This window comes from Colletotrichum paranaense (genome assembly GCF_030867605.1).
Source record: "Colletotrichum paranaense strain IMI 384185 chromosome Unknown Scaffold_1.1, whole genome shotgun sequence".
Lineage (NCBI taxonomy): Eukaryota > Fungi > Ascomycota > Sordariomycetes > Glomerellales > Glomerellaceae > Colletotrichum > Colletotrichum paranaense.
Window position 1 is genome coordinate 3,665,339 of NW_026848959.1, and position 15,884 is coordinate 3,681,222.

Here is a 15,884-nt window from a genome sequence, read left to right on the forward strand (position 1 = left end):
TAGTGTTTCGGTATGTGCAGACCACAGATTATCTGGGGTTGGGTGAGTACCATACGATGCCAATGAGAGAAGCGCCCCAGAGCACATGGCTCCATCGACCGCCACTCAGGAGCTCATAGGCATCCTCATCGCGCGAGAATCCCGAATCTCTTGTGGAGCTTCATACTACCTTGATGATCATCAAAGAGTATTGAGAGAGGGGTTTTAAGTTCCGCTCTTGGACACTACCGACTCAACCAGACGTGATAGCCGGGTTTCCTGAAGCCATCTGCGAACGCGTAGCCACGCCGGCCATTGTTGACTTATTTTTGCACTCGCAAGAAGCGCTTGATGGTCCTCATATCGATGTGTGGCAACCCTGCCATGGGCCTCAGTTTCGTCTGCTCCGTCGCTCTTAACCCGCGTCTTTATCAGCCCATGGGGGGGTCTCTGGCCGAAATATCACCGCCTGTGGCAGTACTTCCAATATTGCTATCCGCGACCAAGTAATCCAAAAGTGTGAGGAGAAGCTTTGATGGTTTTTCTTGACAAAAAGATTGAATAAGCATCAGCAATTAGCAAATTTGCGCTTGGAAGTGAGAGAGAGCTGTGAAGTTGGGGCGGCTCTTTCACTTTTCTCTATTGTCTAAATCGCTAGATAGGTCTGCATCGCATAGTATACTCAATGCACTTTCGCTTCTTGGGAGCAATAAGATCTGATCTAGCAGCATTAGAACACGTACAGAAGGTCACGGACGTGGTAATTCGGCGACCAAAAGATTCAAATCTAGACTTATTGGCTTGAGAGACTTCATGACATACGTGTAGCTAGATGTACCTACCGTACTTTGGTGAACAGGTTCTATCACACCTTGAAGTAGTGCCTGTTGGGGTAATCTGCTCGCAAGGCCCAGGAGCATCATAAGCAGGGCTCGCAACATAGAACGAGAACGAATTGAGATTCAATTTTACTTCTATGGGAAGTCATTTGAGGGAAGAATGAGAATGGCCTTCTCGGCAAAATTGGACTTCTTCAGGTAGGTTCGTCCACGAGCTGCATTATTAGAGAAAGAAAGACCTGAGAGACGCCTTCTACTCGGACAGCGTACCTTCATTGATCAACTCGCCTTGAGGTAGATTGGATAGTCCTGATTGATCAATGAGCCATGGACAAGTCAACACAGTTCTCACTTTCGGTTGATCTTGCCCACCCATCGAGATCGTCAAACTTCTTAGATGGGGAACTACATCAGTATGCAGGAGCCTTCTTTCCTGTAAACCTGGCCGTGTATGCCCTCGTATTCACGCTTTTCCCAAGATTATCTCATGTTCCATCGTAATAGAATCACCGCTATAGCCAGTTTCTGTGATGTTGGTGGTCGATGGCGGCATGATATGATATCAGCACTGTTGCCTACCCGTGATCATTTGCTTTTGTGCTCCGGTGTTATGAGAGAGCATAGCATTTCACTCCAAGCGCTGGGAGTAACGATGACTAAGGTAACATTACCAAGAGAGAATCAACCTGGCTCGCAAAGATGGCAATGCGAGAAGTCACATCATGGCTATAGACCAATACTTTACTGATCTAAGAAAGGGGGTACTTAGATCTTGATCCTTTGGATGGGATGCAAGATGCCGGTTTCGTGAGATGGCAGTTGATGGAGCTGAGGCACTGAAGCTTGCCTGGCCCTTGTGCTTTCCTTAGGTAAGGTACCCGGTTCACAGAGACGCTTCCCATTTTGGTGCTGGCGGAGCACTTTCCACAAGTACCTTCCCCCAGACTTCCGCGGGTAACCCCAGGGTGCGTGCAACAGGCGAGCTCGGGCGATTTGACCCATACTTCCGCGACCGGTGACCAATCCAGTAAGCAGGTTAGGCGTACCTTACCGATACAGGGCGGCGCGATCTCGAGTGCCATTCAGTCGACGCTTGACATCAAAGGCCCAACCTTCACTTCGACATATCAGATCCATCTCAACCCTCGACAAGGACGACGCGCAAGATCCAACCTCATCAAAAGCCATACCAAACCTGCGAGCGCTCATCACAGGCTGCCCGCGATGCCGCCTGCTGCGAGCCAAAAGGGCACCGGCAAGAAAGCCGGGCCCGGTGCTATGCGACAGCGCAGCCGCAACACGACCCCGAGCTCCGTCGTGCCCTCCGCCAGCTTGCCTCCTATCGAAGCTGTCGACACCGAATATCTCGAGCTACGTGTCGAGCAGTTCCGTAACCTCAACTACGATGACCTCGTAGACCAAGGCGCCTCCAATGCCGTCATGCCCGACTCCAAGAGTCTCGATGGCATGATTGCCCGCCTGCAGCGCCTGCAGGAAACCATCGACAGACGAAGCAATTTCTGCGATAGGGGTATGCGCATATTAGCCAGCACGCGCAAGCAATACGTCGACGTCGACGAGCCTGCTGAACCCGCCGCGAAGGCCGAGGGGGACGGCAAGAAGACGGGCAAGACCAACAAGAAGAAGAGAAAGGCGGCCGATACCCTGGCACCACCCCAGGAAGGGGGAGTCGGTAGGTCACTACCCTTCTTTGGCCCTGTGCGGTCTAGTGCTCTTTCACGCTTTTTCTTGGTTTGTTCGTGGGGCATAGGATGCTCACCGAATGCTCACCTCGTCACCGCACGACTAACCTGGATTCCTCGTATTTAAATCTGAGTACTGACCTCGCCTGCTACCACAGAGCGATCATCCCCGCTTAGGGAATCCACTAAACCACGAAAGCTTTCGCGCGACTCGGCCAGTTCTTCCCTGTCACCCGTCGCGCCTGCAACACCATCAGCAATGGAAGTCGACGAGAAGAAGAAGAAAAAAGAAGAGGCCGAAGAGGAGGAGGAGGAAGAGGAGAGTTCGGAAGACGAGGGCGCGCCGCCCAAAAAGGCCCAACCCGCTGCGCACACCTTCGGCGACGATCCCTCCACCTTCCCCGACCCGACCGTCTACGAAATTCGCCCGACACACTCAGGCATGCCAGAGGACGAATTGAAGGAGATATTCTCTGTCGCCGTCTTTCCAAAGACTGATCTGGCGGATCTCATTGCTGGTGATCCTCCTGACAAGGACTTTAGTAGTGCCAAGCCCACGAACCAGATCAGCTTTTCGACCTTCTCAACGTACATGGAACCCTACTTCCGGCCTTTTGCTGAGGAAGACCTCGGCTTCCTTCGAGAACGCGGCGATCGCGTCACACCTTTCCACATGCCTAAGAGAGGCAAGAAGCACTACACTGAGATCTGGCAAGAGGAGGATGGCGCCATGGCACTCGACAAACCTCAAGGTGCGCGCGAACAGTTGGCGCCCAACCAGGCTCGTGGCGCGATTGACAACATGGACGACGAGGTTGCCGAGACCGATAAACTCTCTGTCGGCCCCTTATTGTCGCGATTGATGCAAGCGATGCGACCCGAGAACCGACCCCAGGCAGACGAAGAGAAAGCACCTAACGGCATCACCAACGGAGATACTGTCATGAATGGCGGCAGCGTCAACGGAGAAAATGGAGATACGCAGCAGAGCTTCGTCGATGATAAGGCCCCGCCGACTGTGCCGCCTGCATCTTTCATGCCCGAATCGAACTCCGAGGCATGGAAGAAGGCTTCGCATCCAAAGTTGGAGTACACCCAGGTCGATGAACGAATCAAGCAGGAACTGAAGCACATTGGCTTCCTTCCCCAGGAAGGTAATTTCGAGACGGAATACGATGGCGCATTCGACGATGAGGTGGCAGCACGATTGCGCTTGCTGCAAGGTCGCCTTCGAGAGCAAATGCTCATCAACGGCGCTCGCAAGTCTCGACTCACGGAGCTCGTCAAGGAGCGCATGGCGCACCAAGAATACCAAACAATTCTGGAGGATCTCGACACGCAAGTGCAGGCTGCCTATCTCAAGCGAACCCGTACAATGGGCAAGAGCAAGAAGAATAAGCGACCTGGCGGCGCTGGAGGCGGTAGCCACGCGGTCGGTGGTGCGGCTGGTATGGCAAGACCAGGCATCGGCGACATGACGAAGACACTGATGGAGCGCCGGAAGCGCTGGATCGATACCATTGGATCTGTATTCGACGACGAGAGCCTTGGCAAGGTGCCGCGTGGCTCAGATCCCGAATCCTCCATCTTCAAGGCTCCCGTCATGGCTGATCTGATGAAGAGAGAGAAGTCGCAGTGGGACGAAGAGGTCGAGGAGGAATAAGGTATTCAGCTCACCCGGCTGAGGAAAATGGGATGATTGTCAATATGTCACGACTAGCACTGGTACATGTTTTGGTATCCTGGGTTCTCGGTTTTGGGAGGTAAAACTTTGGAGTGGCAGTCGACCATTGGACTGGACTCGGTGGACGGCGTTAGGAACAGCATAGAGGACTGGATGTGACGAGGCCTCGCCCTGGAGTTGATGAGGCTAGCCTGTAGCCAGATCAATACTTGGTTGTGTGAATGAAAAGACTGAGATACCAATATTTTCCCTGGTCTTACACGGCCATAATCTCCATCAACTGAATCATAGGAAACGGGTATCTCTGGGTACCTGGGTGCCTTTCTTGAAATCCAATAAGTTAGCGCACAACTTTACCCTATAGCGAGCCGTGTCCAGCCAACCGCGTCCTCGCTTTCTCCGAAACGTCAGAGGCTTGATTCTCATCAACCAAGATGTGATATCTGATCCCCAGCAAATTGCGCTTGATGGTTCGAGCGTAGCCATCCGGCGCTTTTGAGCTTCCTCACATCTATACCGCTACTGCTTAAATTCACACAATTAATGTTCTCGCAAGGTCTCTCGATATAGACTACCTGAGCTACGGTGCCCTCCTCACCGGTCTCAAGAGCGCCTCTGTCCACGACGCCGTTGCAGAGCGAGGCTATGATATACAAACCAACTTCCTCGGCATCCCGCCCCACCTCGGATTCTTCTCGCAATGGGCACCTTCTCACACGCGCCGCGTCGAGGTGTCCATGTTCGTAAGATGGGCGCAATTCTTTGTGTGGGCTCTGTCCTATGCATTGGTCTGTAGGCTGCTGGGAGGAGGAACGAGCTTGCTGAGGCGGCAATTTTTGCGAGTTTCATCTTTCTTCAAGCTGCGAAAATTTGGGTACATATGGTATGTCTAGTTAAGGTAGTGTGGGAGTTTACGAGGATCTAAACAGTTGCCGACTTGTCATAGTACCGTATATTGGAAACCGTCCCTATAGGTGAGTGGTGACGTGCGTCTGCGTACTAAGTCGTTGCATTCAGTTCCAGTTTTTTCTTCACCAGACAATGTAGGATTCATGAGGAACCTCAATTTTGAGAGGTCAGTTTCTGATCATGACTGGAGTCACGAGACCAACTTCTCGTGATGAGGCATACAGACTACAGACATCCCCACGATGTTGTACCGGCATTTGCAGCGGCTCGGTGGAACGGCAGGGGAGTTTACATACAATTCTGCAGGTGGTTCATATGGAAGTCTTCTTGGTTAGCTTATCGCCTAAAATTGGACGTAATGCCTATTAGACAAACGAGAGCCTTGTATTGGTCCGCGGGCGGTTTGGCAGTCACTTCCTCAGGGACCTTCCTTGTGCGGGGTAGTGGAAGGCCAATCAAGCCTCCATTTGGGGGGGACGTATCCCAAGCGGCCGGGCCTTATCATCATCCCACCTTTTTCGCAGGTGGCCGCCGGTCCAGGCCCGTGGGCGGCGCAAACGGCCGCTTCCTCACTATCGAAGACGGCCACCTACCTGTAATGTCTAACTACCCTTTTGGCGCCAGCGAGTCCTTCTAAACCCGTAATCTGTGATTTTTCTTTCACCAACACCTACAACTGCTCATGAAGACGAGTTGAACTGGCCGAGAGTCACCAACAATCTTGTCAGGATGCATCTCGTTCCTAAGGAGGTATGTACTTTTTGCCCATTGTGCCCAAAGTTTCCCTCTTACATATCCCTGTCGCCTTGGCAGAATTTGGTAGAGACAGTAGTGTTAACGCCGCACGTCGTGATTGTAGCTCGATAAGCTCGTCATCTCTCAATTAGGCTCCCTGGCTCAACGGCGGCTTGCCCGGGGCGTCAAGTTGAACCACTCTGAAGCAACGGTACGAATACCTTCTTTTGCGGTGCTATCACCGCACTGAGAGTTTGTATGCACTAACACGACTCAACCGCAGGCACTCATCGCCAGCAACTTGCAAGAGCTCATCCGCGATGGTAACCACACCGTGGCCGATCTCATGAGCTTGGGTGCCACCATGCTGGGGAGGAGGCATGTGCTCCCCACAGTCTGCAGTACCCTTCATGAGATTCAGGTCGAGGGCACCTTTCCCTCAGGGACCTATCTCGTGACTGTTCACAACCCCATCGCAACGGACGATGGTGACCTGGCGCGCGCCTTATACGGCAGCTTTCTCCCCGTGCCCAGCAACGACCTCTTCTCGATGCCCGAAGTCGCGGCGTACGAGCCCAAGAAGGCACCCGGCGCCGTTGTCACCGCGGTGCGCAAGGTCGCGCTCAATGAGAAGCGCAACCGCATCAGGCTCAGGGTGAAGAGCAAGGGGGACCGCCCTATCCAGGTCGGCTCGCACTACCACTTCATCGAGACAAATCCGCAGCTCGAGTTTGACCGTGAGAAGTCGTACGGCTACCGGTTGGACATCCCCGCCGGAACCTCAGTGCGTTTTGAACCCGGTGACGTGAAGACGGTGACGCTCGTCGAGATTGGAGGCCACAAGGTCATCCGCGGTGGCAACAAGCTCGCCTCAGGCGGCGTCGAGCTCTGGCGCGCAAAGGAGATTGTGGAGAAGCTTCAGCTGGCCGGTTTCGCCCATGCGCCGGAGCCCGAGGCTGTCATGAACTTTGCCGAGGTCTACCAGATGGAGAGGGCGGCGTACGCGACAATGTTCGGTCCCACCGTGGACGACCTGGTCCGGCTCGGCACCACCGATCTCTGGATCAAGGTGGAGAAGGACTTCACCGTATACGGCGACGAGTGTAAGTTTGGCGGCGGCAAGACGTTGAGAGAAGGCATGGGTCAGGCAACGGGCCGGCCGGATTCGGAGTCTCTGGATATGGTCGTCACCAACGCGCTCATTGTTGACTGGACGGGCATCTACAAGGCCGACATTGGTGTGAAAGACGGTATGATTGTGGGTATCGGGAAGGCGGGTAATCCGGATGTCATGGACGGCGTGACCCCGAACATGATTGTCGGTAGCTGTACAGATGTCGTCGCTGGCGAGGGCAAGATTATCACCACCGGCGGCATTGACACTCACATCCACTTCATCTGCCCACAACAGGCAAACGAGGCCGTCGCGTCAGGAATCACCACCATGCTCGGAGGTGGTACGGGACCAAGGTGAGAGAGCGTTCCCCTGAAGAGCAAGTCAGCTTGTTCCGTCGACTGACCAACCTCCTATAGTGCCGGCACGAGCGCCACAACCTGTACGCCCGGCAAAAACTACATGCGCGAGATGCTTCAGGCCTGCGACACGTTGCCCCTGAACATTGGCATCACGGGCAAGGGCAACGACTCGGCGCCCGAGGCCCTGCGCGACCAGGTCATCGCCGGCGCCTGCGGCCTCAAGCTCCACGAGGACTGGGGCACCACGCCCGCGGCCATCGATACGTGCCTCAGTGTCTGCGACGAGCTTGACGTGCAGTGTCTCATCCACACCGACACGCTCAACGAGTCGGGCTTTGTCGAGTCCACCATCAACGCCTTTGCCGGGCGCACCATCCACACCTACCACACGGAGGGCGCCGGTGGTGGACACGCCCCCGACATTATCTCCGTCGTCGAGCACCCCAACGTCCTGCCGTCGTCGACGAACCCGACCCGGCCCTACACCCGCAATACCCTGGACGAGCACCTCGACATGCTTATGGTCTGCCACCACCTTTCCAAGAACATCCCCGAGGACGTCGCCTTTGCCGAGTCGCGCATCCGCGCCGAGACCATCGCGGCCGAGGACGTACTCCACGACCTCGGCGCAATTAGCATGATGTCGTCCGACTCGCAGGCCATGGGCCGCTGCGGCGAGGTCGTCCTCCGCACCTGGAATACGGCGCACAAGAACAAGGTCCAGCGCGGGTTCCTGCCCGAAGACGAGGGTACGGGCGCCGACAACTTCCGCGTCAAGCGCTACGTGAGCAAGTACACCATCAACCCGGCTGTCGCGCAGGGCTTCGGTCATCTGGTGGGTAGTATCGAGGTCGGCAAGCTTGCGGACCTGGTTGTCTGGGACCCGGCGTGGTTCGGCACGAAGCCCAACCTGGTCATCAAGAGCGGTCTCATCGCGTCCGCGCAGATGGTAGGTTTCCCTCCCCCTCTGATCTCTCATGTATTTCATCGAGAAAAAAAAGAAGAGAGAGAAAAAAAAAAAAGGATCAACTAACCAATCCCTCACAGGGCGACCCCAACGCCTCCATCCCGACAGTCCAACCCATCATCGCGCGCCCCATGTTCGCGCCCCTCGTGCCGGCCTCGTCGGTGCTCTTCGTCTCGGCCGCCTCCATCGCCTCGGGCGCCATCGCGTCGTATGGCCTCCGGAAGCGCGTCGAGGCCGTCAAGGGGTGCCGCACGGTCGGCAAGAAGGACATGCGGTTCAACGACAGCATGCCAAGGATGAGGGTCGACCCGGAGAGCTACACCGTCGAGGCGGACGGCGAGGTGTGTACCGCCGAGCCGTCTGATACGCTTCCCTTGACGCAGGCGTTTTACGTCTACTGAGCGTGATGATGATGACGACGGCGGCGGCGGACTTTTTATGGTGTTGACGGGATGGACATCAGAATGGGTGTTTGAGAGGTTTGGCGTTGATGAGAAGATGAAAGTATGATGGGAGGGCACGTCGTAGTGAGGGGGAAGGGAAGAAACATTTCAAAGCATAGCGGCATACGGGCGGGTAGTTGGGATGGGATATTGGGCGGTGCTTATTATTAATGACATATGAGAGAAGCCACCTTACCTTGGCTAGGTTATGAAAGGTTTCCAAAAAAGCAAAAGCAACAGCATTTTCTATTACATGACTAACAACCAGAACGTCAGAAGCATGCAGTACAGTGTCAGAGTGTTATGAGGGGGGCGCTTAAGGAAAGTCTTGGCCGTCGTTCTGATAGAGTAATGCCAACACCCTCTCTCGTTTCCCCCAAAAGCCTACAGGGTCGACGGACAGATTCGACGATCCACGCGTCGCATTTACGTGTCCATGTATGGGCTATGTGTGCAAGAGACGTACTTAGAATCGTGCTTAGGTGTCTGATTGTTTTCAGACTTGTCGAGCAGTGAACTTCGATAGGTGAGATATATCAACTTCTTTTGGTAACTTGAAGGGATACGTATCTACTACTTTATACTGCAAAAAAAACGTAATTATGTACAAAATTATTGTCAACAGGGTGAGCGTTTCTGCGTACTTATGCGTCTAGAGTTTGATTGAACATTGAATACATCAACGTGACAATTGGACGTATTGAATTCTTGACTCTGCCGTACAATAGGCCTGGTAGAAGCGTCTCTGCTTCAAACTCCTTCCGCATACATTGGTCCATGAGGCTATCTTCTCAGGGCAAGAAGATACACACTAGATCTCGTCACGATACATGTCACATTCTTCATCGGAGGCAAGCACTGTCAACGTGAAGATCAATATTGTTTGATTCTCTCATGTCCGTCATTATACATACAGGACTAACCGGAAAACAAGCAGAGCCAGCCCAAACCGAAAGCCCATTGGATCCATAAACCGCCCACACTCAAGTCGGGAGTTTTGTATTCCTTTCTTTCTCTCACACGTGTTGTGTCCGTTGGAAAAACCGTCCCAAAACCACACGCCCTGTGAAATCATACACACCGCGTTCGCGCGCAGTAGGCACACGCAACGACAGAGGACCGAAGTAGATGTGGTCCTTCCTTTTTTCCCCCTCCAGTCAAGAACCTCACACCCCCGTGTATATCTGCGCCAACATAGGGACAGTGAAGGGGGTAAGGATCAGCGACAAGCCGCCGCGCAACGAGGTATCATCTTTGCAAAAACCCAGAAACCTAGAAACAAGAAGAAATGAGTAGAAGGAGGGGGGGGTCGAATGAAGCAAAATGCTTAGTTCTTGCCCTTCTTCGCTCTGCTCTTCTTGGCAGGCTCCGCCGACTCAGTGGCGTCAGCGGCCTTGGTGGATGTGCGGCGGCGCTTCTTGTCAGGGCTTGCGGGAGTGGCAGCAGCCTTGGCCTCGGGCTCAGCAGCGGGAGTGGCAGTCTTGCGCTTGCGGGTAGAAGCGGGCTTCTTGGGGGTCTTGACGGGGGCAGGGACTTCCTCCTCCTCTTCCTCTTCACCAGGAGCATCGACGGTGTTGGCCTGGTTGAGCTGCTCGGCGATGGCATCCTCAACATCGGGGACAACATCAACAGGGTTGATCTGGATGTTATGCTCCTCGGCGTACTTGAGAGCGCTATCATCGTCCATGTTTCTGGCCTCAAGGTTGCCACCCTGCTTGTAGGAGTGGACACGAGCCTGGTAGAGGCGGAGGTTGTACTGGTACGCGTTATTCCAGCCGGCCTTCTCCTGAAGGTTCATGGCCTTCCAGCGGCGCTGGCCCTCTTCCTGAACAGCACCCTTGGGAGCGGCATCACCAAGGTCATTCGCAATTATGGGACGGGCGGTCTGCATGTACAGGAAGTAGGGGGTCAGGGGGCGCTTGGGAGCATTGGGGTCGTGGGTGCGCTTCTTGCGCTCCTTCTTCTCCTCAACAGGGGCAGGGTGGTAGGCAACGCCGGGCTGGAGACCAAGGGCCAGGGGAGCGATGCTCTGGGCAGCATGCTCCAAGGTGTTCAGAGGGTGGTCAATGCCCGGGATGGCCTCGTGTGCAGACTCGCCAAGAAGCAGGCTGGTCTGGCGGTAGTAGTCCTCGGAGAAGTTCTTGATCAACTCCAAGATGGTGATGAGGCGCTGGTGAACCTGACAGTGGTGTTAGCATTCTGTCTGATCAGATACGCTTGAGCAAAGAGTGGTAAGATGCGTAAAGTGTGTAGCAGGAAAGGTGTAGTGGGAGATGGGCAGCCAAGCTTAGCTGAGCTGAGCTTGAAGAGCTTCTGTGGGTCACAGCTCCCGCGGCAGACGCGGGGTCACATTGGTCCATGTAAACAAAAACGAGTGTTCTGACGCAGCGTGTTTTTCCCCCTGCCATTTTCTCGGAGCACATTTGGCTTATCAAATGCAAAATGTGCCCGTTTCGTCTTTCGCGGTGCCAGCTTTGAATCTGAATAGATAGCAAGCACACAAGCACGCGCGGCTGACAGTTCACGCCGAGAAACGCGTCGAAGAAATAGCAAGACAATCAGATGCTTGGGATTCTGATGGCAGTAGAAGCCAGTGAAGAAACTGGCGCAATATCGACTCCAGGATAGCCAGCTGGGCCGTGGTGGAACGGAGAGTGAAGCTTGGGAAACATGGCGGCGGAGAATTGAGGTTTTGAGGGAATGGTGGAAAGGGTGTATCTTACCGAGTCGCGGACGCGAATGAAACCCTCGACATCAATGTGTCTTTGGGGGATCTGGAGGGGCTGCACGGGCTGAGCAGGCGCGACGGGAACGGCAGCAACGGGTGCGCTGGGGGTGGCGGCGAGGGCCTTCTTTGAGGGGCGAGGCATTGTGATGGTTGTGTTTTTTGGGTGGTTGCGGTGAGGTAGAGAGGATTTAGGGCCGATGGGCGCTGTAAGTCAAGTGGTGCTTTGACGCGACGATGGCGAGAAGCAAAAAAGGGTGTGCTGGTGTTTGGTGGAGTTGTTGTTTTTTTCTGGCACTCACAAAGTGGCGCAAGGTTGGGAGGAAAGGGCGGTTGAGATTTGGGGGGTTTGGTGCCTGGGAAAGTGAAGAAATGGGGGAAAAAGAGGGAAGGGGATGGGAGGTTTGGGGGAGGGCCTGAGCCGAATATGTAGTGCAGACGGGGTGGGAGGGGTTTGGGAGTGATTTGGCACCTTTCCGGGGGGGCCAAGTGGGAAGGGGAAGAGGGGAACAGAGAAAAAAAAAATTCAGGCACTTCGCTCTTGCCCGGCCCAAAAAAAAAAAAGCCAACTGGACGAGTTTTGGGGGGCCTGCTCTGTCCCCCCTCTCTTTCACCTAAAATATTCCCATTCTCTTGCCCTGTTCTTTTTTCTCCCCCCAAGGCTCCAGCAGCAGCAACAGCAGCAGCAGCAGCAGCAGCAGCAGGCGATCCAGCCCACAGCTTGTACGTTTATTCCCCCTCTTTCCCGGTCTTCCACCTTGCTGGCGAATCCGCGGTGATGTCGCTTCAGTTGTCGCCCGTGCCGCCAGACGGTTAAACCGTTAAACCACAACTGCTCTCTCCCGTCCCTTTCGGGCGGGAAGTACAAAGTCTCCACGTCTACCGTCTCTCACTGCATACTTTACCTTAGGTAGGTTGTCTACACTGGTGCCACCTAATGCAAACCTTGGTTCCCATATTCCCACACTCTCTCTGCGTCAATATTGAATACCCTCTGAGGCTCTGAGCCTTGAGGTAAGGTACCTACCTACCTTAGCAGCTCCTGTACCTTTGGCACCTTCCCTCAATCACATCATGCGACGCGTGAAAAAAAAAGTTGCCCGACACCCCTGCAACACTCAAGGGGATGCATCCACCGCAGCGCTGCTAATCAGTAATGGAAAACGAAAAGGCTCCTCTCCAGCCTGGCCCGATCAGTCTCGCCCACCTCAGCGCGCCTGGCCAAGCCAGCTGGCTGCTGGAGAGGTTATGCCATTCTCAGCATCATCTTTTTGTGCACAAATGTGGTAAGCACATTGCCTCTACCAGACCTTGTAAACTCTCAGGGCAGCCCAGGGCTTCCAGCGTTTTCCACTGTCAATGACGGCCGATGGGACACTTTAATCCACTCTACCAGAGCCGTAAAGCAAAATAAACGAACACTTTCACGCAAAGAGATGATACAGCGCCCGCCCACTCAGCACCGGCCGCCAAAACACGAAAGAGGCATCAGAAGAGAGTGACAATTTGAACACAAGAGAGGCCACATGTCATCCATACCTTCCTTACCTTAGGATAAGTAAGGTAGGTACTTTACGGTCTACAAGCTTTTCCTCTGCGTCCCGCCATTCCTCTCCTCGTTCCCTTAGGTTACCTTACCTCACCGAAAAAGGTACCTACAAAAGGTACCGCTGGCCATCAGCTCCCCCCCTCGGCATCGGCGCTCGTCTTGATTGCCGCCCAGCACAACTGGACTCGACCTGAGTATATATCGAGCCTCGTGGATTGTCTCTTTGCTGTACTTTACTATTGTCAGTCAATTGACTGGTCGTCGAGTAAACCTCTTTCTTGGGAGCAAGGCTATGCTTTTCTTGCTACTATATTGATCCCCGACCTGTTCTGAGCATCTGCATGGCTTATTCGCGGTCGTTGCGGACACTGTAGTGCCCCAATCGCGCTATCTGGTGCGCTGCTTGTCGCTGTGATGCTCTGGCGGTACTCTCACTGTACTTTTAGCGACGTGGTATTGGATGGTGACGGGATGCCTTGGAGTTTTGCACCCTTTTCTTCCTCCCTCGATCGCTGATTTTCGGCGGCGGGCGCCCACATTTTTCTTGTGTGTGAACCTGCGGCGTGCACCGTCCATGACACACACACCTCGCCTCCCCATCATTTAGCGGTAATGCCCTGTCGCCCAATGAGGGCCCTGCAATCGGGGGCGCCCACTCGCCTCTCTGCCCAGTGCCAGCGAGCGAGCGTCGGGTCCCGCCCGTTTTCCCAAGCCACCCGTGGGCCTCGTGAGGAAAAGAGCACAACGCCCACAGCGTGCCTGCATTCTGTGCACAAGGGGGGGGAAAACAATGACCGGGGGGATGGGATTCCTCAGGTAGGTAGGTACCTTACTCCGTACCGTACCTTAGAACCCGTCGGTGATTGCACTGCCCCCATCCCCGACCGACCATCTCTGACTCCCCTCATCCACCTCCCATTACTCACTGATTGTGATCCCTCACTCCTCTCCCTCTGTCAGTCGGGCTGTCCTCCATCGGCCGGCTTGACAGGTTCACAGTGCTGTGCCCTCCAGGCTGTAAAAGCAGCAAGGCTTCTGGGGACTCGGGTGCCTATCCCCGCCTATGTCTGCCTGAAACTGACTGGGCACGTCCAGATCACCTCAAGTCCTGGACTCCCAGGTGCAGCAGCAGCGGCGGCACCCCATCCATCACCGTACTCTTCCGCACCCCCCGCCGTTCTCAATTCGCTCTGGTCCCCGGGAACTTCTCGTTCTTCTCCTCGTCTGTCTGCCTCCCCCGACAGCGGCCATCTTCTCAGGCCTTTCCCCACTGCTTCGCCTGAAGATCCCTCATCGTTGCCAACTTCAGAGCTTCTGCCCCCGTTATCGCAGCTGGCTCTGTCCGACTCCTTTTCAGCTGGCCTGGACCGCCAGTATGGACTCTGGACTCTAGGCTGCCCACCCATCTCATCCTCCCGTCTGCTCAGAGCCTGACTTCAGAGTCGACACCGAGGACGCTGAAAGCCTGCTCCAGCCGAGGTCCCCCTCGTGTTTCCCTTCCCAAATCACGGGTACCTTCGGCCAAATACCAGGAACCCAGTCATCATCAGTGAGGTGGTCCTGCCAGGCACTGACGTGCTGAATTCTCGCCCACCACTGCCGCGCTTCTCACACTTGGTTATCGTGTCGGTCGTTCAGCAGCCATTAGGCCTCAGAAGGAATGAGACCGTGGACGTAGTCTCGTCGGCGGTGTTCGCTGGACCCCCAAGAAGTCCAGCACGGAGGGTTCCCCGCTCACTCGCACTCAGCACCGAGCATCTCGGGTTACGTGTTTCCACCTCCAGCGATGACAGCGAGCGCTCTCTAACCGGCCGCCCAGCAATCCATTCTGGTTCTCGGGCAGTCTCAGTTCTCATGAGGCTATTTTCCCAGCACTATTGGAGTGGCCGCCTTTTCCCCGCCATCGCTTCAGCTGGTACACCCGCGACTTGTTTTCATGTCCGAACAGTCCAAGGTCACCTTACCCAGTGTGCTCTCTCGTTCATGAGAGACTGGACCTATCCCTCGGTGCTTCCCTGTAATACTCCGTCAACGCCGTTTGTACCTAAGGTAGTTCCAGAAACCTGCTTGGTGGGCAACGGCTCTAGCTCTTCACCAGCCTGGGGCACCATCATCACCGGTGGTGTTGTAATGACCCTGAACCAACTGTCTCCTGGCCTGAGAGGTCTTCATGCGCTGGCAACTACTGGAAAGCAGAAAAGCCCTGCTTGAAGCCAGGTGCTCTCGTCAAGACTCACTGGGCACCTAGAGAGTTTTCACAAGCAATGTGGCCTTGGCTATTGAGAAGCATCTCCCACAAAAGTCATTCAAAGGCTCACCGTCATCCAGCAAGCATTTACATTGACGCACTAGAAGCAAGCACTTGTACGGACACCTGGGACTTCGGACATGATGCTGTTCTATTCTTTTGACAACTGCCCTCGTTCTACGGAGCTCAGGCGGCCACCATTTTCTTGAGGCCCTTAGAATGAGGTGTCGGACATCCATCTAGACTCCCATCCTCTGGTCTTTCTCGGGAGGTGTAGCCCCGACTGGACGACCACACGGTACTCGTCCACCACCGGTGTCCAGCTTGCGATGGTTTACCCTAGAGGCACGAGAAGCTCTCGCACGATACCTTATCAATTTGCAGAGCTCACCCGTTCCTATGTTGAAGACAGCGTGACGGGCTTGTCTTGACAAGCATATCAGCATACGAAGAGTACACAATACCCAAATGTGTTGATGAAAGACATGCCCATCTGCACCACGTACATCAAGTCAAGTCAATAGGGCCTCCTACACACTCGTGGCCACAGAATCGCCTTCGGCATGGTGTTGTTGCAGAGCACCCATTGTAAACGGCACACCGAGCCCAGACCGAAGACTCCGACGG

The 15,884-nt window shown here is 54.7% G+C and overlaps 5 protein-coding genes across 5 annotated transcripts; 4 read left to right on the forward strand and 1 right to left on the reverse strand.

Annotated features, from left to right (window-relative positions):
• Window positions 1-1,540: 1,540 nt before the first annotated feature.
• CPAR01_01295 (histone acetyltransferase subunit 3) lies at window positions 1,541-4,184 on the forward strand (the record flags this gene model as incomplete). Its single annotated transcript, XM_060485584.1, has 3 exons — window positions 1,541-1,579; window positions 1,878-2,511; window positions 2,680-4,184. The coding sequence occupies 3 exons, from the start codon at window positions 1,541-1,543 to the stop codon at window positions 4,182-4,184; spliced, it is 2,178 nt and encodes a 725-aa protein (XP_060356441.1).
• Window positions 4,185-4,744: 560 nt separating this feature from the next.
• On the forward strand, window positions 4,745-5,179 carry CPAR01_01296 (uncharacterized protein; the record flags this gene model as incomplete). The annotated part of the gene is made up of 2 exons (XM_060485585.1): window positions 4,745-5,088; window positions 5,152-5,179. Coding segments are annotated over 2 exons (372 nt in total), but the record flags the coding sequence as incomplete, so codon positions are not given.
• A 664-nt stretch (window positions 5,180-5,843) lies between these two features.
• CPAR01_01297 (urease) lies at window positions 5,844-8,693 on the forward strand (the record flags this gene model as incomplete). The annotated part of the gene is made up of 5 exons (XM_060485586.1): window positions 5,844-5,864; window positions 5,974-6,060; window positions 6,133-7,319; window positions 7,383-8,274; window positions 8,373-8,693. 5 exons carry the CDS (start codon window positions 5,844-5,846, stop codon window positions 8,691-8,693), a joined length of 2,508 nt encoding a protein of 835 aa, XP_060356443.1.
• A 1,369-nt stretch (window positions 8,694-10,062) lies between these two features.
• On the reverse strand, window positions 10,063-11,605 carry CPAR01_01298 (HMG box protein; the record flags this gene model as incomplete). The annotated part of the gene is made up of 2 exons (XM_060485587.1): window positions 10,063-10,914; window positions 11,459-11,605. The coding sequence occupies 2 exons, from the start codon at window positions 11,603-11,605 to the stop codon at window positions 10,063-10,065; spliced, it is 999 nt and encodes a 332-aa protein (XP_060356444.1).
• Window positions 11,606-13,621: 2,016 nt separating this feature from the next.
• Window positions 13,622-14,402, forward strand: CPAR01_01299 (uncharacterized protein; the record flags this gene model as incomplete). The annotated part of the gene is made up of 2 exons (XM_060485588.1): window positions 13,622-13,825; window positions 14,124-14,402. 2 exons carry the CDS (start codon window positions 13,622-13,624, stop codon window positions 14,400-14,402), a joined length of 483 nt encoding a protein of 160 aa, XP_060356445.1.
• Window positions 14,403-15,884: the final 1,482 nt, after the last annotated feature.